The sequence below is a fragment of the Pyrus communis genome, chromosome 3 (assembly GCF_041283825.1).
Source record: "Pyrus communis isolate YQ-2024b chromosome 3, ASM4128382v1, whole genome shotgun sequence".
Taxonomy (NCBI): Eukaryota; Viridiplantae; Streptophyta; class Magnoliopsida; order Rosales; family Rosaceae; genus Pyrus; species Pyrus communis.
In genome coordinates this window covers 8,700,551-8,727,080 of record NC_142567.1, presented here as the reverse complement: position 1 = coordinate 8,727,080, position 26,530 = coordinate 8,700,551, and the positions used below count along the sequence as shown (strand labels likewise).

The following is a 26,530-nucleotide window of genomic DNA, read 5'->3' as shown; positions in this document are numbered from 1 at the left end:
CGTGTCATATTACCCGTTTACTTTAACATGTGTTAAACGATATGACCCATTAAGATATTAGATATGTCACGAAAACGACACGAGCACAAAAAACACGACACAAATGTCAGGTCTAAGAATGGAGTCAGAGAGAGGGGTGGAGACCAAAACCAGGGAAGGGAAGGGTTGGCAGGGGTGCTGGGCGAGAAAGAAGATCCAAAGTAGGCCTACCCAATGAATAACTTGCCTCGGTTGCTGAGTTTGCTTAATTGTGGCCACGAGCAGGATGAAAATTTTTATAATTTTTTCGAGTTCGAAATAAATAGATAATCGTGACTTGTCACCAGTTCTCCTTATTTTAGAAATAAAATAAAATAAAATTGAAGAACTCGGCCCCTTTTAAGTTGCAACGCAAAAGTTTTGTCGTAGTAAATAATCCACCCAGCCAGCTTCCTCCTCCTACCTTCCACCACTTCCCCAAAAAAGATAAACAAATAAGTAAATTGTTATTTTATTTCTTCCCAATTCCCATTAATTTAACAAAATAGTCTACCTTTGTTTCTTGTTCAACCAAGTTCCCCTTCCATAGCTGCTGGAGACATACATTTCCAAAGTTCTGCAACTCCCCCACTTTCCATGTCCATGGCCTCTTCCACAATCCTTCTCCTCTCTCCCTTTCTCCCTTCATCTGCTCCTCCTCTCCTCCCTCACTTTCTCTACTCTCCCTTGTACCTACCAAGGCAATCACAGAGCTCTCTCTCCTCAACCTTCCCCTAAAACTCTCCTTCCCCAGCAACTTCTACTACTTTTTGTTCAATCAAATCCCTTTTTCTCAGCTTAAGTTTCTGTTTTGGTCCAAATTACAGATGCCCATTTCAAATTTGCTCCAATTCTCTTGGAAAAAGCAGTCAAGGCAATGTCTTTGTGCCCCCTTGGGCTTCCAAGCTGATACCTAGTTGTATTGAGTATTGGGTGTTCTGATCTGCCCTTGGAGGTTCAAAAACACAGGTTTTTTCATATACCAGTTCTTTTTTTGTTGGTGTTCTTCAAAGTCTGAACTGAAAAGTTCATGGTAGAGTTACTTAGTGATCAAATTCTGCCTTGTTTGAATAGAATATACCCTCCTGATTCTGCTGGGTCTGCTGGGTTTCCGTTTCAGAAAATTCTTGAACAAATTGGGTTTGCTGTTTGAACCTTTTGCTACTTATTTGGGGGAGTTTTCAGCTGCAAAGTCAGGGCTTTTGATCTGGTTAGGTTGACAAACCCTAAGATTTCTTATTCTGGTCAGTTTTGTGATATACCAGTTTTTCTTTTTTGTAGAGTGGTTCCAACTTGGGCAAGATATATTTTGTTTATTCTTAGGATTAAGGTAATAAATAATTTCAAGATTGTAGCTTTTGGCCTGAAAATTACTCCATTGTTACTTTTTAGGCAGTTAAGTGGTTAAGGGTTTGACCCCTTTTGCCATCTTACATTTTGGGGCATCATCTGCTATGTAATTAGACCTTGAAGTAGGTTTCTGGTGTTTCGTTAACCCCTCTTTGTGCGTCTGTCAAAATGCCTGGAGATGGTCACTTTTTCGTGGAGTGGAAAGAGCACTTTGTGTCGCAGGAGAGGGGCAACCGTGTGGTTCACTATTTCTTAAAGGATTCTTCCGGAGAATCCATTCTTGCAGTTGTGGGTACTGAGAGGAGTGTTAGGCACATGTTCTATGTTGTTTCTGAGGAGTTTTTGCAAGCGCACGGAAACGAGAGCTCCAATAGTGCTAACTATAAATGGAGGTCAAGAAGGGAAGTTGTGGATTGGCTTACATCTATGCTGTCGAAGCAGCATGTACGTGGAGATCTGTCCGGTATGTGTTGCTACTTTGTAATTTCTAGTTCCTTATATAGTCTATAAAGTGTGCGCTTATGTATCCATTAAAAGCTTTTGTAAGGCAAGGATTTTAACTTCCCCTACGCCTCAGCATCAGTTTCTAGTTTAAGTGACTGGTAAAAGAATATTAAATAAATTTTACCACGTATGAATATCTGCATGAAGTTGGTTAATAAGAAATCCAATATTAGTACCTAATAGCTTATTCTCTTTACCTGTATTTGCAAGAAATGAGGGATTTCTATAACTGGAAAATTATGATTTTAACACACATTTTTATGATAGAATCACCCCAACATGATTCGTCACAAGCTTTGTGGAGTCCGGAACTTCCAATGAAAGGAGTTAGTGGTCACCAGGTACCCAATAACTCAGTATCTTTTTGTTGTGTTCCTTATGAGTATTGATTTTGTCCTTGTGATGCTTTCAAGTTTTTCGTACAATACTGACTCCGTAACCTGTTTATCAGGGCTGTCTTTCAAAGACCTTGAAGGGATGCAATCCGGCCATTGTTTGGTCAGGTGTTGCATGGACATGTGTTAAACAGCTCAAGCATTTCCCTGCATTCTGTAGGGACGGAACTACAATAGCGGTAAGGATTTAACCGTCAAAGTGTGCAACTGTACAAGGCATAGCTATCCTTGAACTCTCAAACTTACATAAAAGTCACATTTAATTTGTAGAGCAATATTATGCAAGAAATGCTGTAGTGAAAACTAACTACTCCGGGAATAATTTCTCTGACCTTATGTATCGACAGATGATTAATGTTGCCATTAATATGAACTAAGATAAATACATCCCTACATGGGTACTTGAGAAGTAATGAATCATTTGTTTCAAGTTTCAAAGCTTATATAGAAGATAAAGAAAATATTTGTCTTTATTTGTTACATTGAACTATGGTTGCTTTCATTAATAACGCTTGAGAATACGTCACAATTATGTGATAGTGACACTAGCATCCTCATGATGTTACATGTCTCATATGCTTCATGGCCTGGGAAATTTACACTTCATTCAAGTACGATATATTATTGCATGAACTTTGGGAGATTTAGTTGAAAGACTAGTCGCCAAGGTATTTTGTTGAACATTGCCTTGATGTGTACATCTTGGTCAGGTCAAATCACTAAAAACCACTTACATTCTGTCGACGATGGAATTGACATGCTACTCTGATTTTTTGCTGTCAGCTGCAATACTTGTTCTCTGATTGTTTTGCTTTTCCCTTTGCATCCAGATTAAGTCCTTTGTCTTTGTCATGGCAAAGGGAGAAAATCACTATGTTGCTTATATGGAGGATATGTACGAAGACAGGAGGGGTCAGAAAAAGGTCAAAGTGAGGTGGTTTCACCGTAATCAGGAAGTCAAGGGGTTAACTCCTGTAAGAAATCCTCACCCAAAGGAAGTTTTCATCACACCATATGTGCAGGTCATTAGTGCAGAATGTGTTGATGGTCCTGCAACAGTCTTAACTTGTGAACATTATGAAAAATGCATAGCTGGGTTTCCTCAGGCTTTATTGGCCAAAGTACATCTATGCTATAGGCAGTTTAGAAGTAACAAGGTGAAGCCATTTGATTTGAGTAAAATGCATGGCTATTTTGATCAGCCAATTCTCTCTTGTTTGGGTCTCGAAGTTTCCGAAAAATCCAAGTTTATAAGTGATAGCTTGAATGGGGAAGCAGATGAATTGGGTCCAAGTGACTATGTAAAGCAAGGATCTAAGAGGACTAGAAGTGGAAGGCCATGTCAGAGGTTTTCAACTGGTCATTCAAGAGCAAGAAGTTCTACAAGAGATAACCAGATGATGACATATAGACCTCAGAACCCAAACTATGGTTTACTAGACAAGCGGTTGTTATCCATGAAGCTTGTTGATTGTCAGCCTTGGTATACTCCACTATTTAAGGTTGAAGAAAAGATAGAATTGCTTTGCCAAGATAGTGGCATTCGTGGCTGCTGGTTTAGGTGTACAGTCTTGCAGATAACACGAAAACAGATGAAAGTTCAATACGATGATTTGCAAGATGAGGAAGGAAGTGGTAATCTTGAGGTATCTTTAGCCACTACTACACTTTCTTTGTTTATTGTTTGGGTAACTGGGTTGAACTCTAAGTTGTGCAAAACACGGTGACATCATGTCTGATTTATTTACTTGGGATCTGGCTTGAGTTAGGTACACAAGATTTCCATCCAACATTCTGTTTTAATCAGCTATTCATTGTGATTCCAATTCAAAATACATGTTCCCTCTTCTTTATTTGGTGCTTTCCTGCATTCTGAGATGCAGTCTAGCATGTTTAGATTTTAAGGTTGCGTGTGTCTCTTTCTACATTGTCAACTCTTGAGCATCTCCTTATTTGAACTCTGAACTCTTACCCTGAAATGCAAGTTAACCTTCACTATTTTATGATGGTGTGTCCTGGACACTACCGGTTTCACTGACCCTCAGATTATCTAGCTGTTGATACCATTCAGTTCTATGTGATTTGAACCTTTTTGATCCGGTCAGTTTTCATGTAAGCTCGGTGTTCTCAGTTTGTAAATATAGTTTAGAAATATGGTCCTATTTTTGGGTGTTGCAGGCTTTTCAATGAAAGAGATGCAGGAAGATTTTCTTCTTCATTTCCTGTATGCATTGACTAGATTGGCACATAAGCTCCTGTGCTCTCTTGAGTGATTATTCTGTGTTTTCTTGATTTCTTTTGGGTTCTGAACTGTAATCCGAAGGCATGACCCTCACTCTCCCAACTTGTAGGAATGGATCCCAGCTTTTAGATTGGCTCTGCCTGATAAACTTGGCATAAGGCATCTAGGCCGCCCAATGGTCCGGCCAGCCCCTCCTAAGGAACAAATGGGCCTTGCCCTTGAGGTTGGGGTTGCAGTTGATGCATGGTGGAGCGATGGCTGGTGGGAAGGGATTATAGCTGAAGTTGGCAGCTGTGGTGACACCTTTCAAGTTTTCATTCCTGGTATGCTTAGTAGAAACTGGATCTAGTTTTTTCCCTGCATGTTCCTGTTACATATTTTCCATATTTTCTCCGTTCATTTGTTTGGATGTCATTGCTTTGGCTGTAATGCAATTGCTTGGGCTGTATCAGGTGAAAGCTTACTCTTGAACATGCACAAAAATGATCTAAGAATATCCAGAGATTGGTTTGGGGACGAGTGGGTTGATGTTGAGGCAAAGCCTGATGTACTATCAGCCATATCTTCAACACTTAGCTCACGCACTCGTCCCTTTATGTTGCCCGTGGTTGTGAAAGATGTCGACTCTGATGGGTTTGCTTTATCGTATGTTGAAGTTCCTTCTAGTACTAAACATGTGGAAGAGGAAAAACTGAACTTGGCCACGTCATATATTGAAGTTCCTTCTAGTACTAAACACGTGGAAGAAGAACAACAGAACTTAGCCATAGCTGCCAGTTTTGAAGCTCCTGAAAATATGGACTTGGACAGTGATATGAAGTCACCACCACTAAATGACGTTGGTACTGAAGGTGTTGATGTCAACGACAGTTATGGTGATGTACAGGATGTCCAGGGTAATGATGTTGATGACAACGAGGGTGACAAAATTGCCAAGGATGACAAAGGTGACAACGGCGGTGGTGATGGCAAAAACAATGGTCATGATGAGGGCCAAGAAGGCATGGAAGTGTTTGAAACTGCCTGTATTGAATGTGTTGATGGGAGCGACAGTTGTGATGTACATGATGTCCAAGTTAATGAAGTTGATGACGACAAAGATGACAACAATGGCGAGGCTGACAAACATGACAATGACAATGATGAGGCCAAAAACCGTGGTCATGATGAGGGCCAAGAAGGCATGGAGGTGTTTGAAACTGCCGGGGAGGGGAGACCGGAAGCAGTAGAAATCATGGAAGTGATTTCATAAGATGTCTAACTTGAGTTGGATAACCGTAAATTGTGTCAGTTAATGATGTTAATGTTGTCGGCTAATGTTGAAAGTGTTAGTTAGGATGTCTGTAAATAGTTACACAGATGTGTTGGAGAGAAACTCACTGCATTGTTTGGAGTTGGTGGCATTCCTGGCTGTATAGTATGAGATAAGAGTTCTATGATATTTCGCTTTTTCAGGTTTTCCACGGTTGTATTAGAATTCAGATTCCTACGATTAGAAGCGATTCTCACCTACGATTAGAAGCGCTTCTCTACGGGTCAGTTCTACGTTAGTGATCACATTCATGTACTTCTGCTTGTAACTTTGTATCAAAGATTCCGAGGTGTCCTGTAATTTTAAGTACTATTTATTGGTTCCGTTATTAGAACTTGTTAATGAAAACCTTGAAAATGTATTCAAATAATTATCCGTTTCGAAGAATCATCAAACTGCGAAATTTAAAAATTTGTAAAGACTGGAAACTGAAGTAATACACCGTCGAATTTGCTCGACTTATCCACACAGATAATAAAGATTTGCCTATTTGCATTTGAATAGTAGAGGGAATAAAAAAAAAATGAGGATATAAAAAATTAGTGTTTGTTTCTACCATACTTGATCAATTCAGAAACTATTAAGAACCGGTCAACTTCATACCATTAAGGACCCACTGAGGGGTTCTTGCTCAGGCACCCTTGTCGAAGCACAAGTGTTTCCCTCCAACCAGGAGGCCAATCACGGAAACGTCAGAATAAAGCTCATAGAGTCCCACATCGACTGCGGATGAAAGCTGGAGACTCTCCTTAACTATAAAAAAAGATCATTCTCCTACAATTAATCCCTAATGTCAATATTGTACTTAAACTAGTCATTAGAACCCATTAATGATATGCTTGAACCTATGTATTTGTGTAAACCCTTCACTTTTAATGAGAATTTCTCTACTCCATAGACGTAGCCAAACTTAGCGTGAACCATGTACATCTTGTGTTTGCTTCCCTATCTCTATCTCTTTACATATTATCCTCACTAGGTGACCGGAACAACCGAGCAAAAGTCACAAACTTGACACTTTATGTTGTTCCAAAGTCTCATTGATTTTGTCGAAACGACACGTATTCCTACTTTCACCAGCCTCGTCAAGTTGGTTTCCATTGTTCGTATACTCTCTTTTGATCAGACATCCCTCTCCAACATGAGGAGCGAAGGAAGCCACATGATGTACAATGACACTCTCCTCGTGTCTAGTGTGAGGCAATGAAAGAAGGGAAAAAAGAATGAAGTTTGCTCTTGAAGCTAAGGTCGAAGAGCTTGAAGCTCAAAACCACAAAATAACGATCAAGAACAACATCCCCCAAGAACATATGAGAAGCTCTTTGAGATGCTTCATGAGGCTAGACAAGTTCAGTCTCATGAACTCTTCACCCTGTGACTATAGATCACCACATGGCTACCCTCCGACGCGAACTTCAACATGGAAGCTCTTAATGAGGAACAACTTTCTCACCAAGATATTGATCAACACGAGACTTCTCTTAACCCAGCTATTTCATATCAAAGCAAGAGAAACGGATGAAGACATCTCTTTATAGAAGGAATAGAAGGGTCAAAAGCTGTTTACTATGATTGTCGAGACTTCTTAAGGTAGTGTCGAGAAAAACCTATCCACATAGGCCTAAGGATCATCAAAGGGCTTGGTTATCGCAATCAAGGCCAGCCCTCAATCCAGGAAATGAACGACAAGCCTTGGGGCAATAAAAAGGCTTAAGAGACTCGGGGGACTTTCCACATGCACATTTTGACAGCCAGTATGTTGAGTCCAAAGAAAGGCCACATGTCCTTGACCGATCTTCCTTACTTTCAAGAAATGATGGAAACTTACAAAAGAAAGCTTCAATGGTGTTTAACTCCACTCATGACCCTCTTATCCTGCAGCTCATTGAGGAAGTGAATAAGGTGAAGGCTAAGCGTCAGGCCAGGATACTTGACTAGAATCAGCCAAGGCCAGACCTTTTGACATGGATGATCATTTGCACCCCTCTATAAAGAGGAACGAAAAAGAAGCTTGTCTTGTAATCATATACTGAGAGGAGAGATCCAATTGAACATATTCACGTCTTTGAATCCACCATGGCATACCAAAGACACAGTGATGAAGAACGATGTCTAATTTTTCCCTCTATTATCTCTAGTAAAGCTCTTAATTGGTATTGTCGTCTTCAACTTGATACGATATATTCTTTCGTTGAGCTAAAGTGACTCTTTGTGGCTCAACACATCTTCCAAGTTGATCGCTTGCACTCCGCTAATGAGTTATACACCATTCGTTAGAAATAAAACGAGTCATTGCATGAATATGTTAGTCGCTTTAACCACAAGTACTCTTGTTGTGTTAGGGCAGATGACAAAACAACACTCAGGGCCTTCACGGTAGGCATGTGTGAATGCCTCTTCAAGTACATGATGAATGCTAACACTTAGAAGACTTATTCTGAGGTGATGACACAAGCTTACAATTATGCATTTGGAGAGGCAAGGACATACCAAGGGAACCTTTTATGGTGAACCCCTATCAACAAGTGGGGAGCGAATGTCAAGTTCTACCAAGTGAGAAGGTTTTGCCCATTTAGACACTCACTGCATCTCATATTGCCCTACTTAGCAACCTGCCAGGTCACCAAACTTATTCGTCTCTTGGCAAGATGAAGGATTTTTACTCTCAGCAAGCGTAGTACAACAAGAGGAATAAAGGTTCGTATCAAGACAATCGAGGGTGAACGTACCTTCAACTGTTATGAACATGGGGTTATGCATCGGTATTTCAAAGTGGAGGACTAGGAACTGAAGAAAAGGCTATTATAGAAAGGTATACATATTACAAATGCTTCAACCTTCAACCATTCGGCATCCTTTGTAACACAAGTCATTTGACAAATATTTAATGAAGAGGCAATTTAGACAACTTTGTCTAAGTCTTTTGCATTCCTAACACTAGAACACTTGGTCTAACTCTAACTTCGAGCTTCAACATACATACTTTAACACCAAGGCAAGTAAGTGAAACTAAGTGGTATAACCAACACGGTTCACATATCCAAACAATGGATTCCTTCATGCATAACAAAACATTCATAAACAACATGCATCTTATGGACACCACTCATGTCAATCAACATAAACTTCATACCATTCAAAACATTTGTACATAAAAACTGAGCTACGAAAGGGTGTGAACATACATTTTTTCTTTTCGACACGTGCTACAATGTGCCTCGGCAACTTGCCGTTCTTTCCTCCAATCAGGTGATGAAGACACTCGTCTTTGTATCACCAACTAGGTGTTGAAGAGTACAACCAGTTCTTTAAGAAATAATTTTGAGTTTCGGCAACTTGCCACTCTTCTTACCAACCAAGTGATGAGGGAACTCAGCTTCATATCACCAACCAGGTGATGAAGAGCACAACTAGTACTCTAATAAACAATTTTGAGTTTCAACAATTTGCCACTCTTCTTATCAATCAGGTTATGAAGGAACTCACCTTCATATCACCAACCAGGTGATGAAGAGAACACCTAGTACTCTAGTAAACAATGTTGAGATTAGGCAACTTGCCACTCTTCTTACCAACCAGGTGATTAAAGAACTCACATTCGTATCACCAACCAGGTGGTGGAGGATACAACTAGTACTTTAATAAACATTTTTGTCTCGGCAACTCCCCACTCTTCTCACCAACTGGGTGATGAAAGAACTTACCTTCTTTTCACCAACTAAGGAAGAATAGTACAACTAGCACCTGTGGATTCTTAGCATTCATAAGTAGTCGAAAATTTTCAAGCCTTACAACTCAGAAAAGGCATAGAAAAACTCAACAAATCCTTCCACATTTTTGCTCAAGAATGTGGAAGCAAAATCATATTATATGGTTCAACAAACCTTCAACAACTACAACACGTAGATTGTCTGCTACACTCTTACTCAAGAGTGTGGAAGCAAAATCGTATTATACGGTCTAACAAACTTTCAACAACTACAACATGTATATTGCCTTCCACACTTTTGCTCAAGAGTGTGAAAACAAAATCTATTTATATGGTTCCTCCGAACTTTCAACTTCTACAACAAGTAGATTGCCTTCCACACTCTTACTCAAGAGTGTGGAAGAAAAATCTATTTATGTGGTTTCTTCCACATTTTTTTACTAGTTAAATAAAAACCGAAATTAATTAATAATTAATTAACCAACTAATTATTAATTACTCAAAAAATTAATTAATCATATATTTAATTGTAGTAATTATTAATTAATCAATTAATTAGCTATTAATTAAATTTGACATGTGGAGGAAGCCAACAAAAGCTTCAATAAGTGATATAAAATTACACTTCCACACTCTTGCTCAAGAGTGTGGAAGCAAAATCAATTTATGGGGTTCTACAAAAAAGGTTTCCCACACTTTGAAGGGTAGAGCTTCCCACACCCTTGAGGGGAGGGAGCTTCCCACACTTTGAAGGAAGGAAGCTTCCCACACCTTTTAAGCGTAGAGCTTCCCACACCCTTGAAAGGAGGGAGCTGCCCACACCCTTGAAGGGAGGAAACTTCCCACACTATGAAGGGTAGAGCTTCCCACACCCTTGAGGGGAGGGAGCTTTCCACATCTTGAAGAGAGGAAGCTTCCCACACTTTGAAGGGTAAAGCTTTTCACACCCTTGAAAGGAGGAAGTTTCACACTTTGCCTAACAACCAAAAACTCAAAAAGCCTTCCACACTCTTGCTCAAGAGTGTGGAAGGAAAATCTATTTATGTGGTTTAAAAAAGCTTCAACCACAAAAAACCTTCACTCATAGTCCTTCCCCCAATTGAATTCAAAAGCTTCACACCTCTGTGACTACCAAATTAAACACAGCCTTCCACACTCTTGCTCGAGGGTGTGGAAGCAAAACCTATTTATATGATTTTTTCCACATTGGATCACTCAAGCTATATACACATAAGACAAAGAACCTACAACTAAAAAAATCTACAAACAAAGAATTTACAACCAAGAACCTACAACTAAAGAATCCACAACCAAAAACCTTCACCTTTTAAACCATAACAACAAGAAAGAATTGGGCCCGATAAAAATATATGTATATTTGGGTTAAAGTACGTGCAAGAGAAGGGGAAGACAATATTTAGAGTCTTTGTTCCATCGATGACTAAAAAAATCTAGGCACCTCCTCCAGCAGTCCTCCCCAGCCGAAGATTTGGGAAACTCCTATTATGTGCAACTACACTTCAGTACTTAGAAGTTTCGTGATTACTTAGCGGCTAAGATTTTTACAAGTCCCCCACCGAGAAACTTTCCTCACTCGGGAATTTTGGGGTGGGGGGGGGGGCACTGGTCAACTTCATTCCTTCAAGGACCCACTTAGGGGTTCATGATGAGGCACCCTTGTTGAAGCAAAAGTGTTTTCCTCCAACCAGGAGGTCAATCGCAGAACGACACGTGTCAACGTTAGAATAAAGCTCCTAGGCATCGTTTGGTATGCAGACAGGACAGGACGGAACAGAATAGGATGGGACGGAACGGGACAGGACGGGACGGAACGGAGCGGGAGCAAAGATGCCCTCGGATGGAAACAAGGAGGAAGAAGAAGGAGACGGAGAGGTTATAATTTTGTGTTCCATGGATGTGGAACGAGTCGTTCCAGGGGGTGAGGTGGAACGAAAATTCACCCAAAACTCGTCCCGTGGAACAGCTCGTTCCACCTGTTTTAGGCGCACTAAACGTGGGACGGAACGCCTTGTTCCACTCTGTTCCGTCCCGTCCCACGTACCAAACGGTACCCTAGGAGTCCCACATCGACCGTGGACGAAAGTCGGAGACTCTCCTCAACTATAAAAGAAAATTGTTCTCCTACAATTAATCCTTAATGTCATTATTGTACTTAAACTAGTCATTAGAACCCACTAATGATGATTATGCATCAACCTATGTATTTGTGTAAACCCTTCACTATTAATGAGAACTCCTCTATTATGTGGAAGTAGCCAAACTTAGGGTTACACGTACATCTTGTGTTTGCTTCCCTATCTTTATCTCTTTACATATTATCCTTACTACGTGACTGGAGCAACTAAGCGAAGGTTACAAACTTGACACTTTACGTTATTCCAAAGTCTTACTGATTTTGTGCATCAATTGAAATAATAAATTAATTCAATCTTGTTGCAGTCCTAAATTTATTAGCAATGTGATTGTGTAAATCTTATTAGAGATTATGTATAGGATTTTAGAATATCTTTTAGACAATTTTTTCTTTTTCTTTTTAGATTGTAATTGTATTATTTGGGTAGTAAGATACTCTCTCCTTGATGCCGGTCTCCTCCTCTTTTCTCCCTCAATAAAAAAAAGGCATACAACACATTATTAGCACGCTCCTGCTACTGTGCTAAGCAGCTTAAGGTTCTTAAAGGAGGGTCTTTTGCAACAAATATGCGAAGGCTTTCGTCATTCCATCCAATCTATATGCTATTCTAAAACATATAATCAATATTTTATAAGCCATGATAGTATGAAAACATTCATATGCAACCATGTTTATATTGCTACGATGAATTGTGCAAGTACAAAGATAAATAAGAAAATAGAAGAAAAAGCTAGGTTTTTTTTTTTTTTTTTTTTTTTTTTTTTTTTTTTGAAACCCTAAATCGCAAGCCTCGCAGTGCCTACTGCGCCAAGCCGTGCCTGTAGCGCATGATCAAAACAACGCCATTCGGCGTCAAGGTCAGTAGCCCAATTTGGGTCTGCTGCTGCTGCTAGTCCAAGCCCAAACTTTGGGCTTCTGTTTTCGACTCACCCAAACCCTTTTTTGGGCCTTTTTTCCTTCTCAGCCCACCCCAGCTCATGCTTGGATTAATCAGTGCGCACCCAATTGTTTTTGGGTTGCTGCCTGCCTCGGCTCAAGAAGGAATATACACGACGTGTTGGAAATCAATTACCTTGCTGAAGAGGATCTACTTTCTCTTTAGTTCATACGGTACAAAAGAATGACTACATACCAACTTCCTATGTCATTATCCAGTACCACGCAATTACTTCGCTTAATTATGTGCAACTTTGCTTAATTATGTGCAAATTGTGAACAAGTCAAACATTCTTTCAAAAAAGTTGCAATCCTTATTGGTAAATTGAATGTGAATTTTCTTCCGAATTGATGATGATAGAGTGAGTTTCTTATTACTGTCACTAAAAAAGTTAGTAATTTTTATAGGTAAATCGTGAAATCAATTTGTAGGAGTGTAATTATTATAGGAATGTGAATTTGATTTCAGATTGATGTTAGAGTGATTTTTTTTTGTTACTGTCCCTGAAAGTGTGATTATGGTGGTAATTTAACTCCTCACACTGAAATCAGAAGGTGAATTTGGAGATTTCTCCTCACAGAGTTGGTAATTTTGGATTATGTTGTTTGCTTTATCTGCATCTGGCTGACCCGATTTATTTGCATTAGTGGCTGGTTTTGTTTTTGGTGCTTAAAATTTAAAACAAGTGGAAGACATGAGATGCATTTTTTTTATAAGTTAATTTTGTAACATGTAAACTATGAATACTATTACAATTTAGAATTTACTGTACTCTCTCACCCCCCCTCTCTCTTCTATAATTTTAGGAATTTAAAGCCTTTTTTTGTTTCTCTCTCTAGAAATCTAGATTCACAAGCTCCATCCCTAGCTTCAAGCTCAGCCGCCGCCCTTTGCTCTTGTTCTGGATAGGCGGTAGCCCACTACTCTTTCTTCCGTCCTCTTGTGGTAATCTAAACCAAAAACCAATCAAGCAATAAACAAAATACAACGATTTCAAAGTTCCTCCAATATAGGAGTACCTCTCTAACAACGGAAGCTTTATTGATTACCAACAAATACAAGAGAACTCACAAACACAAAAGTATTCTCAAGTATACAAACTTATGCCTCTCAAAAACTCGCACGCACAAAACTCTTTCCTACATCCATCTATTTATACTAATGGACGTCCTAGGTTTACACAAAGTCCCTAGAATATAGGAAACCAAATCCTATACTAAAACCAAATCCCAAACCAACTAGGAAACACAAATCTAAATATCTTGCATCCAAGATATCCTAATCCTTTTTAGTTTAGGCATGTTGGTTTAATGCCAAATCCAACAATCTCCACCTTGGCATGAAATCCATAACGAGGCATCCAACAACTTCCATTGCTTCACCATAACACAAGGTCAAACTTGCTCCAACTGCACCAAATCCAAGCAGTGCTCGAACTTAGCTACATTAACCACCTTTGTCAACATGTCAGCTGGATTATCTTCAGTAGCAACCCTTTTTAGATGAATCTCACCTTTGGCTACCACTTCTTTCACAATGTGCTTAGTCCTAGCATGATCTAGCAACCCTTTTTATCATACATCAATGTGCTTAGCCCTAGCATGATGTACCTGATATTTGGCCAAATAAATGGCACTTTGGCTGTCACAATATTCATCCAACTTGTGTTGTTCTACACCTAAATCTCCTAACAACCCTAGAGTCCACATTGCTTCTTTGATAGCTTCAGCAATTGCCATGTATTCTGCTTTTGTGGTTGATAGTGCCGTCGTTGGTTGTAATACTGATCTCCAGCATATAGGACCCTTTGCCATAGTAAATGTCGATCTTCTCTTGTTTAAGTCTCCAGCAAGGTCTGAGTCCACATATCCAACTGAGAACTTATCAATTCCTTCATCACATCTTTCAAAAAAAGTACCTTTATCCTTCGTTCCATGTAAATACCTTAGTATCCACTTAGCAGCATTCCAATGCTCCCTTCCAGGATTATGCATGAATCTACTAACAATTTCAGTTGCGTGTGCTATATCAAGACAAGTACATACCATAGCATACATTAATCCTCCAACCAAATTAGCATATGGAATACCATCCATCTTCATCCTTTCTTCATCAGCTTTAGGACTTTGTTGACTGCTCAACTTGAAGTGAGCACCTAATGGAGTTCCTACAGGCTTAGTGTCTTTTGTTACTCTAAACTTTTGTAACAACTTTTCAAGATATTGCTTCTGAGACAAACACGCCAAACCTTTTTGTCTATCCCTTGTGATCTCCATTTCGAATATTTTCTTGGCTTCAATGAGATCCTTCATTTCGAACTCCCTTCTCATTTGCTCCTTCAACTTTTTTATCTCTGAAATATTGCTTGAGGCTATGAGCATGTCATCCACATAGATTAACAAGTACACGAATGAACCATCTTTCAACTTCTTATGATAAACATAGTGATCATAGTGACTTCCTGTATAGTCTTGACCCTTTATAAACTTGTCAAATCTTAAATACCACTGCCCGGGCGACTGCTTCAAACCATAAAGATATTTTCTAAGCTTACAAACCAATCTTTCTTTGCCATTCACTTGATACCCCTCGGGTTGTCTCATATAAATCTCTTCATCCAAATTACCATGAAGGAATGCAGTCTTCACATCTAGTTGTACCAATTCAAGGTTGAATTGTGCAACTAGGGCAAGCAATATTCGAATGGAGCAGTGCTTAACCACAAGAGAAAAAATCTCTTTGTAATCTATTCCCTCATTCTGAGCATATTCTTTAGCCACTAGCCTAGCTTTAAATCTTACCAAGCTATTGTCATCCCTCTATCTTTCTTTGCATATACCCATTTGCAGCCAATTACTTTCCTTCCTCTAGGCAGCTCCACCAATTCCCAAGTCTTATTCTTATGAAATGAGAGCATTTCATCGTCCATTGCATCATGCCATTTACTCTTCTCTTCACTATTTACAACTTCTTCAAAGTTAGTGGGAATTTTAGCCTCAATTATTAGTAATGCATATACCATGCAGGCCATGCAATCTTTATATCTCGTAGGTAGTGATATGTCTCTTTTTCCCTTCCTTTTGGTATGCAATCATCTTGTATCTTTAGTTCTTCTTATGGTGTTTCTTCTTTGTGATCACTCTCTTTATGTTTAAGTTGATCACCTTGTTTTTCTTCTCCCACAACTTCCTTACTTGGCTGTGAATTCACAATTACTTGTTCCCTAAGCTCCACCATTTGAACATCTTCCTTCAATTTCATGTGACTTTCATCAAATGTCACATCTCTACTTACTATAATCTTGTTCAACTTGGGACACCAAAGTCTGAAGCCTTTCACACCACTATTGAATCCTATAAAGACAGGTTTCTTGGCTCGTGGATCTAGTTTGTTTTTTTTTTTTTCACATGAAAGTAGACATTGCATCCAAGCACTCGTAACTTATCATAGTCCTGAGCTGGTTCTCCAGACCACATTTTAATTGGTGTTTTACCCTTCAAAGTAGTTGATGGTAGTCTATTAAGCATATGACATGCATAGCTCAAAGCTTCTACCCAAAATCTCTTTGGTAGCATAGCTTAAGATAGCATGCAACGAACTTTCTCGAGCAAGGTCTTATTTAGTCTCTCTGCAATCCCATTATGTTGTGGAGTATGTCTAATGCGAAAATGTTGAGTAATCCTTTCATTTTTACACACTTTGAAGAAAGCATCTGAGGTATATTCCCATCCATTGTCACTTCTCAGTATCTTAATCTTCTTTCCAATCTTGTTCTCCACCATGTTCTTCCATTCCAAGAAGATGTCAAGAACCTCGTCCTTTTGTTTCATCATATATATATATATATATATATATATATATATATATATCCATGATCTGCGAGAGTAGTCATCAATAAAAGATACAAACCATCTTTTTCCACCTAAAGAAGCATTCTTTGTAGGCCCCCAAACATCAGAGTGAACGTAGTCCAAAATCCCTTTCATTTGATTAACAGTTGAGCCAAATTTCACCTTTGTTTGTTTGCCAAGAATGTAGTGCTCATAAAACTCCATCTTTCCAATTTTTGCTCCTTTTAAACACCCTTGCTTGATCAATCCTTGCAATGCTTTTCCTTTTAGATGTCCTAACCTCATGTGCCGTAATGCAGACAAGTCACTTTTATCACTTTGCACTTCATCAGCTACCATAGCCACTCCATTTTTCAAAGTCTTTACTTGTAGCATATAAAGTAAGCCATTCCGAGGCCCTTTCATTATGACAAGTGCTCATTTGGCAACTTTGAGCACGTTGTTATTGGAGTAAAACTTGTAGCCTTGTGACTCCAGAGTGCCTAGTGAGATCAAATTTTTCTTTAGATTTAGGATGTACCTTACACCATGCAATTCTCGAATCACACCATCATGATGCTTGATCTTGATGCTTCCAATTCCTTGAGTTGTACATGGGTTATCATCTTCCATATACACAGTTCCATTCATAACTTTGAAGCTTGAAAATCAATGCCTTTGAGAAGTCATGTGATGGGTACAACTTGTGTCGAGCACCCACTCTTTCATATAATCCACAGTGCTCGATGCAGTTAGGGCATAGACAAATTCCTCTTCCTCGACTTCAATCATATTTGCTTTTGAGTCATCCTTCTTTTTTCTAGTCTTTTCTTTAATTTTAGGGCAGTCCTTCTTCCAATGTCCTTTTTCATGACAAAAAGCACACTCATCTTTGTCCAAGAACTTCCTATTCTTTGAGACTCCTCTAACAATAGAAGCTTTATTGATTACCAAAATATACAAGAGAACTCACAAACACAAATAATTCTTAAGTATACAAACTTATGCCTCCAAGAAACTCGCACACACAAAACTCTATCCCACATCCATCTATTTATACTAATAGATGTCCTAGGTTTACATAAAGTCCCTAGAATATAGGAAACAAAATCCTATACTAAAATCAAATCCCAAACCAACTAGGAAACACAAATCCAAATATCCTGCATCTAAGATATCTTAATCCTTTTTAGTTTAGGCATGTTGATTTAATGCCAAATCCAACACTTCTTTCCCTCCTCTCTTCTTTGCCTTTTCCATCTTTTTCCTCATCTCTCATCTCCTCTGCCTTATCGCCCTCCTTATATCCACCTCCTCTTCCTATCCACTTTCCAATCTCCTTATTTCATTTTTAATCCCAGTATTCCCCTAAGTTTATCTCAGTTTCCATTGCTATCCCTTGTGCTTGTCTTAGATTTGGGTTTCGTGCCCCTTATCCAGCATTTTTTGCCTACTTTTACTGCTATCTGTCTTTTAATTTTCTTTCCTCCCTCCTCAGTGATCTCCATCCCCATCCCACCATGTACTCGGATCGGTAGGCACCAACCAGAAATTGGATTCTAGATCCACTACCCTGTTTCACTTTCCCTTCCCTAACCAACATGCCAGATTCCCGCCGAGGCCAATTGTTGGGTATTTTACATACCCCTTAGCCTCACTCTCTATCCATATGATACTTTGTTTGTATATATATTGCACGAGTTTGTGAAGAGGACTTGGATCTAGTGTCTATTCTCTCAGTTTGGAGTTTGGCTTCCTCTGAGGAAGTGGCAGCGACGGGGGTCTGGTTTATGCTACTTGAGACTAGGGTTTTTTGTTGTTGTTTGTTATCACAGCCTACATGCCTAAGTTTATGAAGGCCTCCCGTTGTATCTTGGGTTGCAGCTCTCACTATGCTTAGGCCTTTTACTTTATCTGATGTTGTTTTCTTGCCAACCAAACACATTACGAATTATGTATTCAGTTGGAGCAGATTAGCACTGTTTAGGTTTATATGTTTATTGCAAGTATTTAAGTACTTGATAGGAGCATATTTATGCGACTTAATTGGCTTGTTCTCGTGCATTTATGTTGTGTTTATTTAGTTGTTTTAGTGTTTAAAGTCACTTTTGTGTGTTTTCAGAGTATAAAGCCAAAGTGTGCAAGAAGATGCAAATTGGAGTCTTTTGGAGCAAAAGAGGAATGAATGAGTCGAAGACTTGAAGAAATATGAATTCCTAATCGAAGATGGATTCCTACTCACATGAGGATTCCTAGAACAACAAGGATTCCTACACCAACAAGGATTCATACTTGAAGTAGGAAAGTTAACCCTAGGTTTCCCATTTTGGTAACCTTTCCTAATCTTAAACGTCCGTATTTTCCAGCCACTTTGAAGGCTTTATATGCACTTTAGGACACAAAACAAAGGCCCTAGACCACTTACACACCTTTGCCGCACCTCTCCTTTTCTCTCCTTCCCTTGCCGTGCAAGGGGGGGGTATTTAGGTCCTATTTTATGCACTTAAACACATTGCCCTTTCTAAAATAAACCCTAGCCGCACCTTGCAGCCAATTCCCTTTTAATTTCTGATTTAATTTCCTAATTCTAGAAGCCTTTGACTTAATTTTAATTAACCAAAATAAGCTAGGGTTTTATTTTCTAAAACCCTATATATTCTTGCACTTAGCCGCACCCTAGGGATTCTCTCTTTCATTCATTCTTTTCATATTTCAGCCACAAAACATCTAAGCCGCAGCCACCATCCCTTTCTTCCTTCAATCCGCAGCCACCATCACCCTAATCCCATCTCTGCCGCAACCATTCCCACCATTGCAGCCACCATTCAAACCTCCATACACCTTCCACAACCCTTGCCGCAACCATTCACCTTCCTAAACCCATCTACAACCCAGAAAATCATCCAAACTCACCCTAAAACCCTTTATGCCGCAGCAAGAAGAAGAAGAAAGAGGAGCTTGAAACGTGCAGAAATTCAAAGTGGATTCGTTGGGCGTTCTAGGTGTAATCAATCTTTTGTTCTCTATGTTTAATTTCAATTTTGTTTCTCTTTCTGTGAACATGAGAGGCTAAACCCCTAGTTAGCTAGGGGGTGATTCGAAACAATGTTTATGCTTGCAATATAAATTGATTACTTTCGGTTGGAATTTTATGAGTTGTGGATTCAATTTGTTTAACTGCTTGATTGATAACTTATTTGTGTATGCTTATTGAGAGTGCACGCTTAGTTTTCATGCATGAATTTGATGCTAGGATATAAGTGAGTTTCACCTAATAGTTACAATCTTATATTCACAAGTAGTGGAGGTCGCTTATAAACGATCGCGTTAAATGAATTCTTGGCACTAGTTTCATGCTCATCATAGTAACGAATGCCTCGTCAACACTTATAGTTTTCATGTTGCTTAATGATCTTTGATTGTATCTTTATTGTGCTTTTCACGTAAAGGACTTTTGGAGAATGTTTTGAATTGTGTATGCGCTGTCCCATCCAATTCATTAACTTAAGGAGAACTTGAAGGTTAATTTAAGCGAACCTAATTAACCCGGGGTGTTGAGTTTCATGATTCATCGAAAGACCAACTGAAAATCATCTTGTATGCAAGTGTGACATGTGTGGAGAAGAACCTTCTAGCTAGCATTCCATCCATATTTTCATCAAATTCGTATTTACATTCTGTTTTTATTACAATCTGTGCACTTTGTTTAATTTCGTCAAAAACTAAATCCCCCTTTACTTTAGTGTTCAATTTAGTTAGAAAGTGTCTTAGTTTGTATTTCTAAGAGTTTTGATTCAATTTACCACCCAAATTCTTCCAAATTAGTGTAAGTGCTCAAAACTGCCCAGATTGTGTTTTTAAGGCAGTTTTGAGTGTTTTGGTGCTGTTTTGAGTCTTTTGGTTTGTTTTAGTGTTTTAAGTGTTTAGTTTTGCATTGTTTGAGTCTAGTGTAGTGTTTTAACCTTTGTTTTACGTTTTTGAGTCAGTTTTCAAGTGATTTAGCAATCCCTCCTAATCCCCGGTTTAGAACGATCCCTACTTATACATATACTACAATTGTCAAAAGAGGGTTTTAATTTGTGTGCTTATATATTTTGCATCAGTACTGTAATAATCTTTTTATTTTATTTAGTATTGATTTTATTTGTATTTTTCAATTAGTTTATAGTTGAGAAAGAGACTAGGGAGCCCAAGGAGGAACAATGTAACTCTTAGACCTGTACTATGTGACGGAGAACATGTTTTGATGTTGCTCATATTTTTGCCTCATTTAATGATACCTTCATTGTAACTGCCATATTTTTTGTTTGGGTAAACTACACAAAACTACCTCAACTATTGGTCTCACGACACTATCATACCTCATTTTTAAAATTGACAATGTCATACCTCATCTTTAGAATTTGGTCCAATGTTATACCTTCCGTTTGCTTGGCGGTGAATCTCTCAGTTAAATGCTGATACGGCTTGATTCAGAGCCCACTTTCTATTAAAAAAATTTAAAAAAAAATAATTTATCCTTAAAAAAAATTAAAAACCCAAACACCTATCTTCCCCGACCTCTTCCCCTTCCTTGCAACCCAAATCCAAAACCCAGATCCTTTCCCCTTCCTTGCAACCCCTAACCCCTTCCCCACCCATGCTGAGGTCTTTCAGACAAGCAAGAACACGGTGAGATTTAGAGAAAATGCGCAGATAGAATTGGTCCCAAAAATCAAGAAATTTAAATGGACGCTTGATGAATCGCGCAGAACCGAGTACTTGACAAAGATCCAGGGGACGAAGAGGAAAGCCAAATAGCAAGGTGCGACACAGGAGAGAGATATGATGGGGGTAAGGTAATGCCTTTGGATGTGAGGAGGATCTGGATTAAGACAAGGCGGGTGGCCTCAAATGCGATGGCGCCGAGCTGGAAGATGGTGCCCCAAGTGTTAAATTGGGCGTTGTCGTAGGCGGCGACGACGACACTGATGGAGATGGAGTTCATGTTGACCATGGTGTCGGTCTTGAAAGACTCTTTTTCAAAGGAGACACCGATGAAGTAGATAGTGACGGGCATGAGGGCCTTGAGCATCTGGAAGGTGGAGTTGGAGAGCCAAAGTGAAAAGGAGTAGAGGGCGCTGATGGGGATGATGGAGGAGAGGTAGAGGTCGCGGGACATGGCGACGGGCTCGAGGAGGCGGAAGACGCGAACGAGGAGGAAGGCGAGGGAGGTGTAGAAGGACATGTGGATCATGGTGAAGGAGATGGGGAAGGGCCAGTTGTACATTTTCTTGTCAAGGATGCATTTGTTGTAGATGATTACGCTAAAGGAAAGGAAGATCTAGATGACGACATAGGTGTAGGAGAGGATGATCTTTTTTATCATGCCCTTGCTCAGGGAACCACCCTTGCCCATTTTTTCGGTGGGTTTTCGGTGGTGGTGCGGGTAGTTGCGATGGCACCGGTGGTGGTGGGGAAGAAAGGGAGAGAAGGGTTGGGAGGGGGGTTAAGGAGGAGGAAGAAGAAGTCAGATTCCAAGTGATAGAAAAAAGGAGTGAGCTTGATTTTAGTGAGAGAAATGGGGGAAGGGGTCAGGGGTTGCGGGGAAGGGGAAAGGGTCGGGGAAGATGGGTGCTTGGGGTTAGTGTTTTTTATTTTATTTATTTTTTTTAAGGGTAAAATATTATTATTTTTTAATATTTTAATAATTTTTTAATAGAAAGTGGATTCCGAATCAAGTCACATCAGCATTTAACTGAGAAATTCACGACCAAGCTAACAAAAGGTATAACATTGGACCAAATTCTAAAGATGAGATATGACATTGTCAATTTTAAAAGATGAGGTATGATAGTGTCGTGAGACCAATAGTTGAGGTAGTTTTGTGTAATTTACCCCTTTTGTTTTGAATGTGATTATCATTTTCATTTGTAGTTGAAATTTTCTGTGAAGTTATTGATTTTTGTTCCTTATTGTAAATAGGGTTGTAAATAGATTTTTGCTTGTAAATAGTATTAAGTATCATTTATATGTTTAGAACTTTCCACATATTTTGTAAGGTTTTAGGCCCGTAGCATCGCACGGGGACTCTCACTGGTTATAATCTAAGCCATTGCTCTCCAGATATAAATTTTGTATCCAGAAAAGGCCTTATCTCCTCCAAGCTGAAAGACTTCAACCATGGCACCCTCCCGCTTCTTTCTGCTCCTCTGCCCCTGCATTCATATTCTCCGAAATCCACTGTCCTGAGTCATCGAAAACTTTCAGTTTAAGAAACAATAGAGATAATCTAATAAGATGAAAATATTGTTCGAGTGAAAGAGGTTATATTTACTTCTGCCTGGATGGGTAGTTCCAGTCGCTCCACCCTGGAGGAGTTATTATATCATCGAAATGACAGTAGGAATACACCGCTCTTGAATAATTTCCCCAAGCTCTTCCCAAGTAGAAGTAGCCGGTTCCGATGATTTTGCAGTTTACAAAAGAGAATCCCGTGTCTGTTGGTATTCACAAGAGTTTACTAACTCAATACCAAAATATGTGGGTGATAAGTTTACAAACTCTATCACACCTCACTTTCACTCTCAATAAAATTGGACAAAGAAATAGAGAAAGGAGGGAAGCAACAAGCTTTGGTAAAACACTTGGACTTTGATATATGAAAGAAGTAGCAAGCTTCGTGATAACAAACACTTTGAAATATTAGAAGAGTTTACAACTCTTAAAGCTTACAAGCTGAAAATGAGAATGGAAATGGGATTTGGATGGGATGCAATAAAGCTTAGCAAGATGGCCTATTTATACAAAACAGAAATTGATAAACAATGCAACAACACATGCAATGAATGGGGTGTTTAACATCTTTACACCCTTTAAAACACATGCAAGAACTTTGGACAGTCTAGCACACATATGCAGCTATCTTTCCAGCTTGCAATCAACACTCTTTCGGCTAATACACAGCAGCACACTGCTGTCTTCCTGCTAGCACATCACATGGCAGCACACTTGCTGTCTTTCATCACCATTTCAGTTAGCACATGGAGGAAACTTTAGTCTTTGTAGTTGCAGCATGTGTGGATACAACCTGTAAAGAAACTAACAGCTAGAAGCAACCTTTTACAGCCTGTTTTTATTTGAATCTCCAACAGTGTCTTCATACGGTGAGTCCCTGTGATCCCAGTTGCGCAAAATTAATCAGCCTCTATGGCTACAGAAGCAGTTCTATATGTTCCGAGTTCGCAACCGGTGCCATCCTTATCAGATGCCTTGTTGTTCCAAGTAATAACAGTTCAGAAGTTTTTTTCTGGTTCCCAATAAATGATATGTATGGCTTCGAAATACCTTCTCTCTGCATCAATTTATAAATGAACAAAAAATAATGTAAAAATTAAATTTTGAGAAGCGAATTATAGCGATACTAGCAAACTGTACCAACACCTACAAGTGTGCTTGAGAGAGGCTAAAATAATTTTATTTAATTTATTTAATTTTTAATTTTGAGATAAGACCTGTTAAGTTTGCATGACTCATGACTTTGAGGGTGCGCCAAAAAACAACAAAATTATAATGCATGTAATTACTAAGTTGACCATGATTTTTTTTTTTTTTTTCAATTTTAGTAAGAGGGATAGAATGATATTTTTCTAGAGTTCTGGTTAACAGAAGTTTCTATTAATAAGTAGTTTAGATATGAGTAAATTTTTCTCTAATTTTTTTTAGTAAACAGTTTTTAGAAAAAGACACCCACTAAAAGCAAATGTAGCTTACCCACGTAGCTCAACTGGGTTTAAACTGACCCCTCAAAAACGCTAAAAACTTATATAAAAAAAAAAAAAAAATGTAAGATCTGAAAATTCTTTGGGGTTTTGATGAATTGAAATGTTTTTGTTAACGGTACAAAGAAATTACAACTAGGATCCTCGAGAGATCAGTGAAATGTTACTCAGACAGACCTTTAAATTCCAGGAAGAATGTAAATTTTGACTCTTTCTGTATTTTGTTCCGGAACCATATCAACTGCTCCTTGAACTGTAAGAGAATCTCCTCCTCCATTCTTGTCAACCACAATGATCCGGCTTCGATTAACGCGTTCTTCTTTCATGTTCAACCCCAACTTACGGTCATCCACCTTCAAATCATCCCAGCTGATATAATTCCTTGCAAATGATTCGCTTTGCGAGAACCCGACCTTAATGCCACCCAAGAAAAACAACACAAAACCACCAACACAAACACCCAAGACACTGAATCCCATGACACCCTCAAAGATTCTCTGACTCAAACTGTTTCGACAATCTGTGAAACAAAACTTAGAAATGCAAGAAAACAAGAAAACCCCAGCACCAGGATGTGTGTTGTTAGCCCAAGTTTCGAAGATTTGTTCGGGTTTTTTGGACTTGGGAAGAAGGGAAAGAGGTGAAGATAATAAATGAGGGAGCGTGGGGTGTTGCTTCTTATGTTCCTTGTCAAATATAGAGAGCAGCATAAGAACAAGAACCATTAATAAAAAATTAAAACTTAAAAAACAAGATTTATTTATGGAATTTAAAGATCACACAAACACACACACATACAACAGATCCCACATATCTGTGGAGAATTTAAGGTTGGCGGAATTTAAAGAGACTTGCGTCAGTCATCAAATTTGTGCTAAAAGCAAAACAAAAACATAATTAAAATGCTTAAATGGGGAGTTAATATTTTGATTGAGCTTCTAATCAGGTGAGTTATAATTTGCTTAGAAGATAAAACGATCTTTAACTGAAGAAGCCAAAGAGCGGTTGTGCTTTCTTAGGTGATGATTTTGAAACTGAAGAAAAATGAAAAGGTAAAAATGCCAAATGAGATTTTGAATGGGATTTGATTATATATATAGGTGTGTATATATAGCTGTAGTCTCTTTGCATGAGAATTTGAGTAAAATGGCCGAGGATTCAGAAATTGGTCACACGCACAGAGCAGTTCACGCACGTTATAGACCCACGTCAAATTATAGACTCCCAATTTTCTTTTTCCCAAAACTGCTGCATTTAATTAATTTTTAATATCATTTTTCATGTAATCATAAGTAAAACTAGCATATGGGCACACACACAGTGTGTGATATATATATATATATATATATATATATATATATATATATATTTAATTAGAGATATGTTAGGATTACATGTAGGTGAGACTTTAAAATAAAAACAGCAAAATTTGGTTGTGTGAAATTACATTTCTACCCCATATTTCTTATTCATGTTCTGTTTTAATTAGAAAGTTAAACTAGTAATTTTATAGGATTTTGGTTGACAATGAGTGTTTTATTAATTAGTAGAGATTAGGGAAACTCGTCACACACTGTTGTCTGTAAATATAAAAACTAAAAAAAATATATGGAAAAGAGAAAAGTTGGAGGGAAATGTGTGTGAGAGAGAGATAATGTGAGTTTTTTTATTTTTTATTTTACAGTAGAAATGCTAGCTATCATAACACGTGGATGAGGTTTGAAAAAAAAAATAGTAAAAAATAGTTTATGCGAAATTACATTATTGCTCATTATTTTATTTTTTTTTTGTGATAGAAGATTAAATTATTTTTACCCTTTTTTAATTAACAAAGAAGGTTTTATTAATAAGGAGTTTAGATAATTGACTACTTGAATTCTCAAGCTAACAAATGATAGGTCTTTATTAGGAAGGAGTTACAATCATTTTTTAACAAGTACAACTGCACAAGTGATACCAAGGGAGGAGAATTCAAACTCGATACCTTGGGCATAAGGGTGAATGTTCTTAACTCAGTCTTTGTAAAATTTGAGCCTTTTTAGAGCTAGTTTTCTTTTGGCTTCAAGTAGTAAATTTGTAAGACCAACTCCAATGGTGGGCTAAAAGCTAAATTACCCCTCAAAATTTTCCCCCAAATCCACTCCAACCCAAGGGGAAAATTTGAGCTAAATGCTAAATGCTAAACCAAGGCCAAATTCCCCCCAAAATTTAGCCCAGAAATCGGAGTGGACTTCACCCAATATTTATGGGAATTTAAATTTTTTTAGATAAAAATGTTCATAAAATTAATTTACGATAGTCTACATATTTATTTTAAA

At 38.5% G+C, this 26,530-nt stretch overlaps 1 protein-coding gene and 1 pseudogene across 4 annotated transcripts; one reads left to right on the top strand and one right to left on the bottom strand.

The window, feature by feature from the left end:
• Positions 1-404: 404 nt before the first annotated feature.
• Positions 405-6,169, top strand: LOC137715210 (uncharacterized). 4 transcript variants are annotated; one of them, XM_088690871.1, is made up of 8 exons: positions 405-987; positions 1,139-1,262; positions 1,411-1,831; positions 2,140-2,213; positions 2,324-2,446; positions 3,098-3,913; positions 4,619-4,832; positions 4,962-6,169. In XM_088690871.1, exons 3-8 carry the CDS (start codon positions 1,537-1,539, stop codon positions 5,759-5,761), a joined length of 2,322 nt encoding a protein of 773 aa, XP_088546997.1. In that variant the 5' UTR covers positions 405-987; positions 1,139-1,262; positions 1,411-1,536; the 3' UTR covers positions 5,762-6,169. The 4 variants fall into 4 exon arrangements, with proteins under 4 accessions (XP_088546997.1, XP_088546998.1, XP_088547000.1 ...); XM_088690872.1 differs by having other exon boundaries at positions 504-987; positions 1,093-1,228; XM_088690873.1 differs by having other exon boundaries at positions 848-987; positions 1,139-1,228.
• A 14,803-nt stretch (positions 6,170-20,972) lies between these two features.
• LOC148697862 (putative sugar phosphate/phosphate translocator At5g25400 pseudogene) lies at positions 20,973-22,525 on the bottom strand (annotated as a pseudogene).
• Between the last annotated feature and the right edge of the window lie 4,005 nt (positions 22,526-26,530).

Coding starts and splice junctions, on each gene's coding strand:
- LOC137715210 (XM_088690871.1), top strand. CDS start 1,537: ATGCCTGGAGATGGTCACTTTTTCGTGGAGTGGAAAGAGCACTTTGTG. Junction 2,214..2,323: donor AAGGAGTTAGTGGTCACCAG/GTACCCAATAAC, acceptor CCTGTTTATCAG/GGCTGTCTTTCAAAGACCTT. Junction 4,833..4,961: donor CTTTCAAGTTTTCATTCCTG/GTATGCTTAGTA, acceptor GGGCTGTATCAG/GTGAAAGCTTACTCTTGAAC.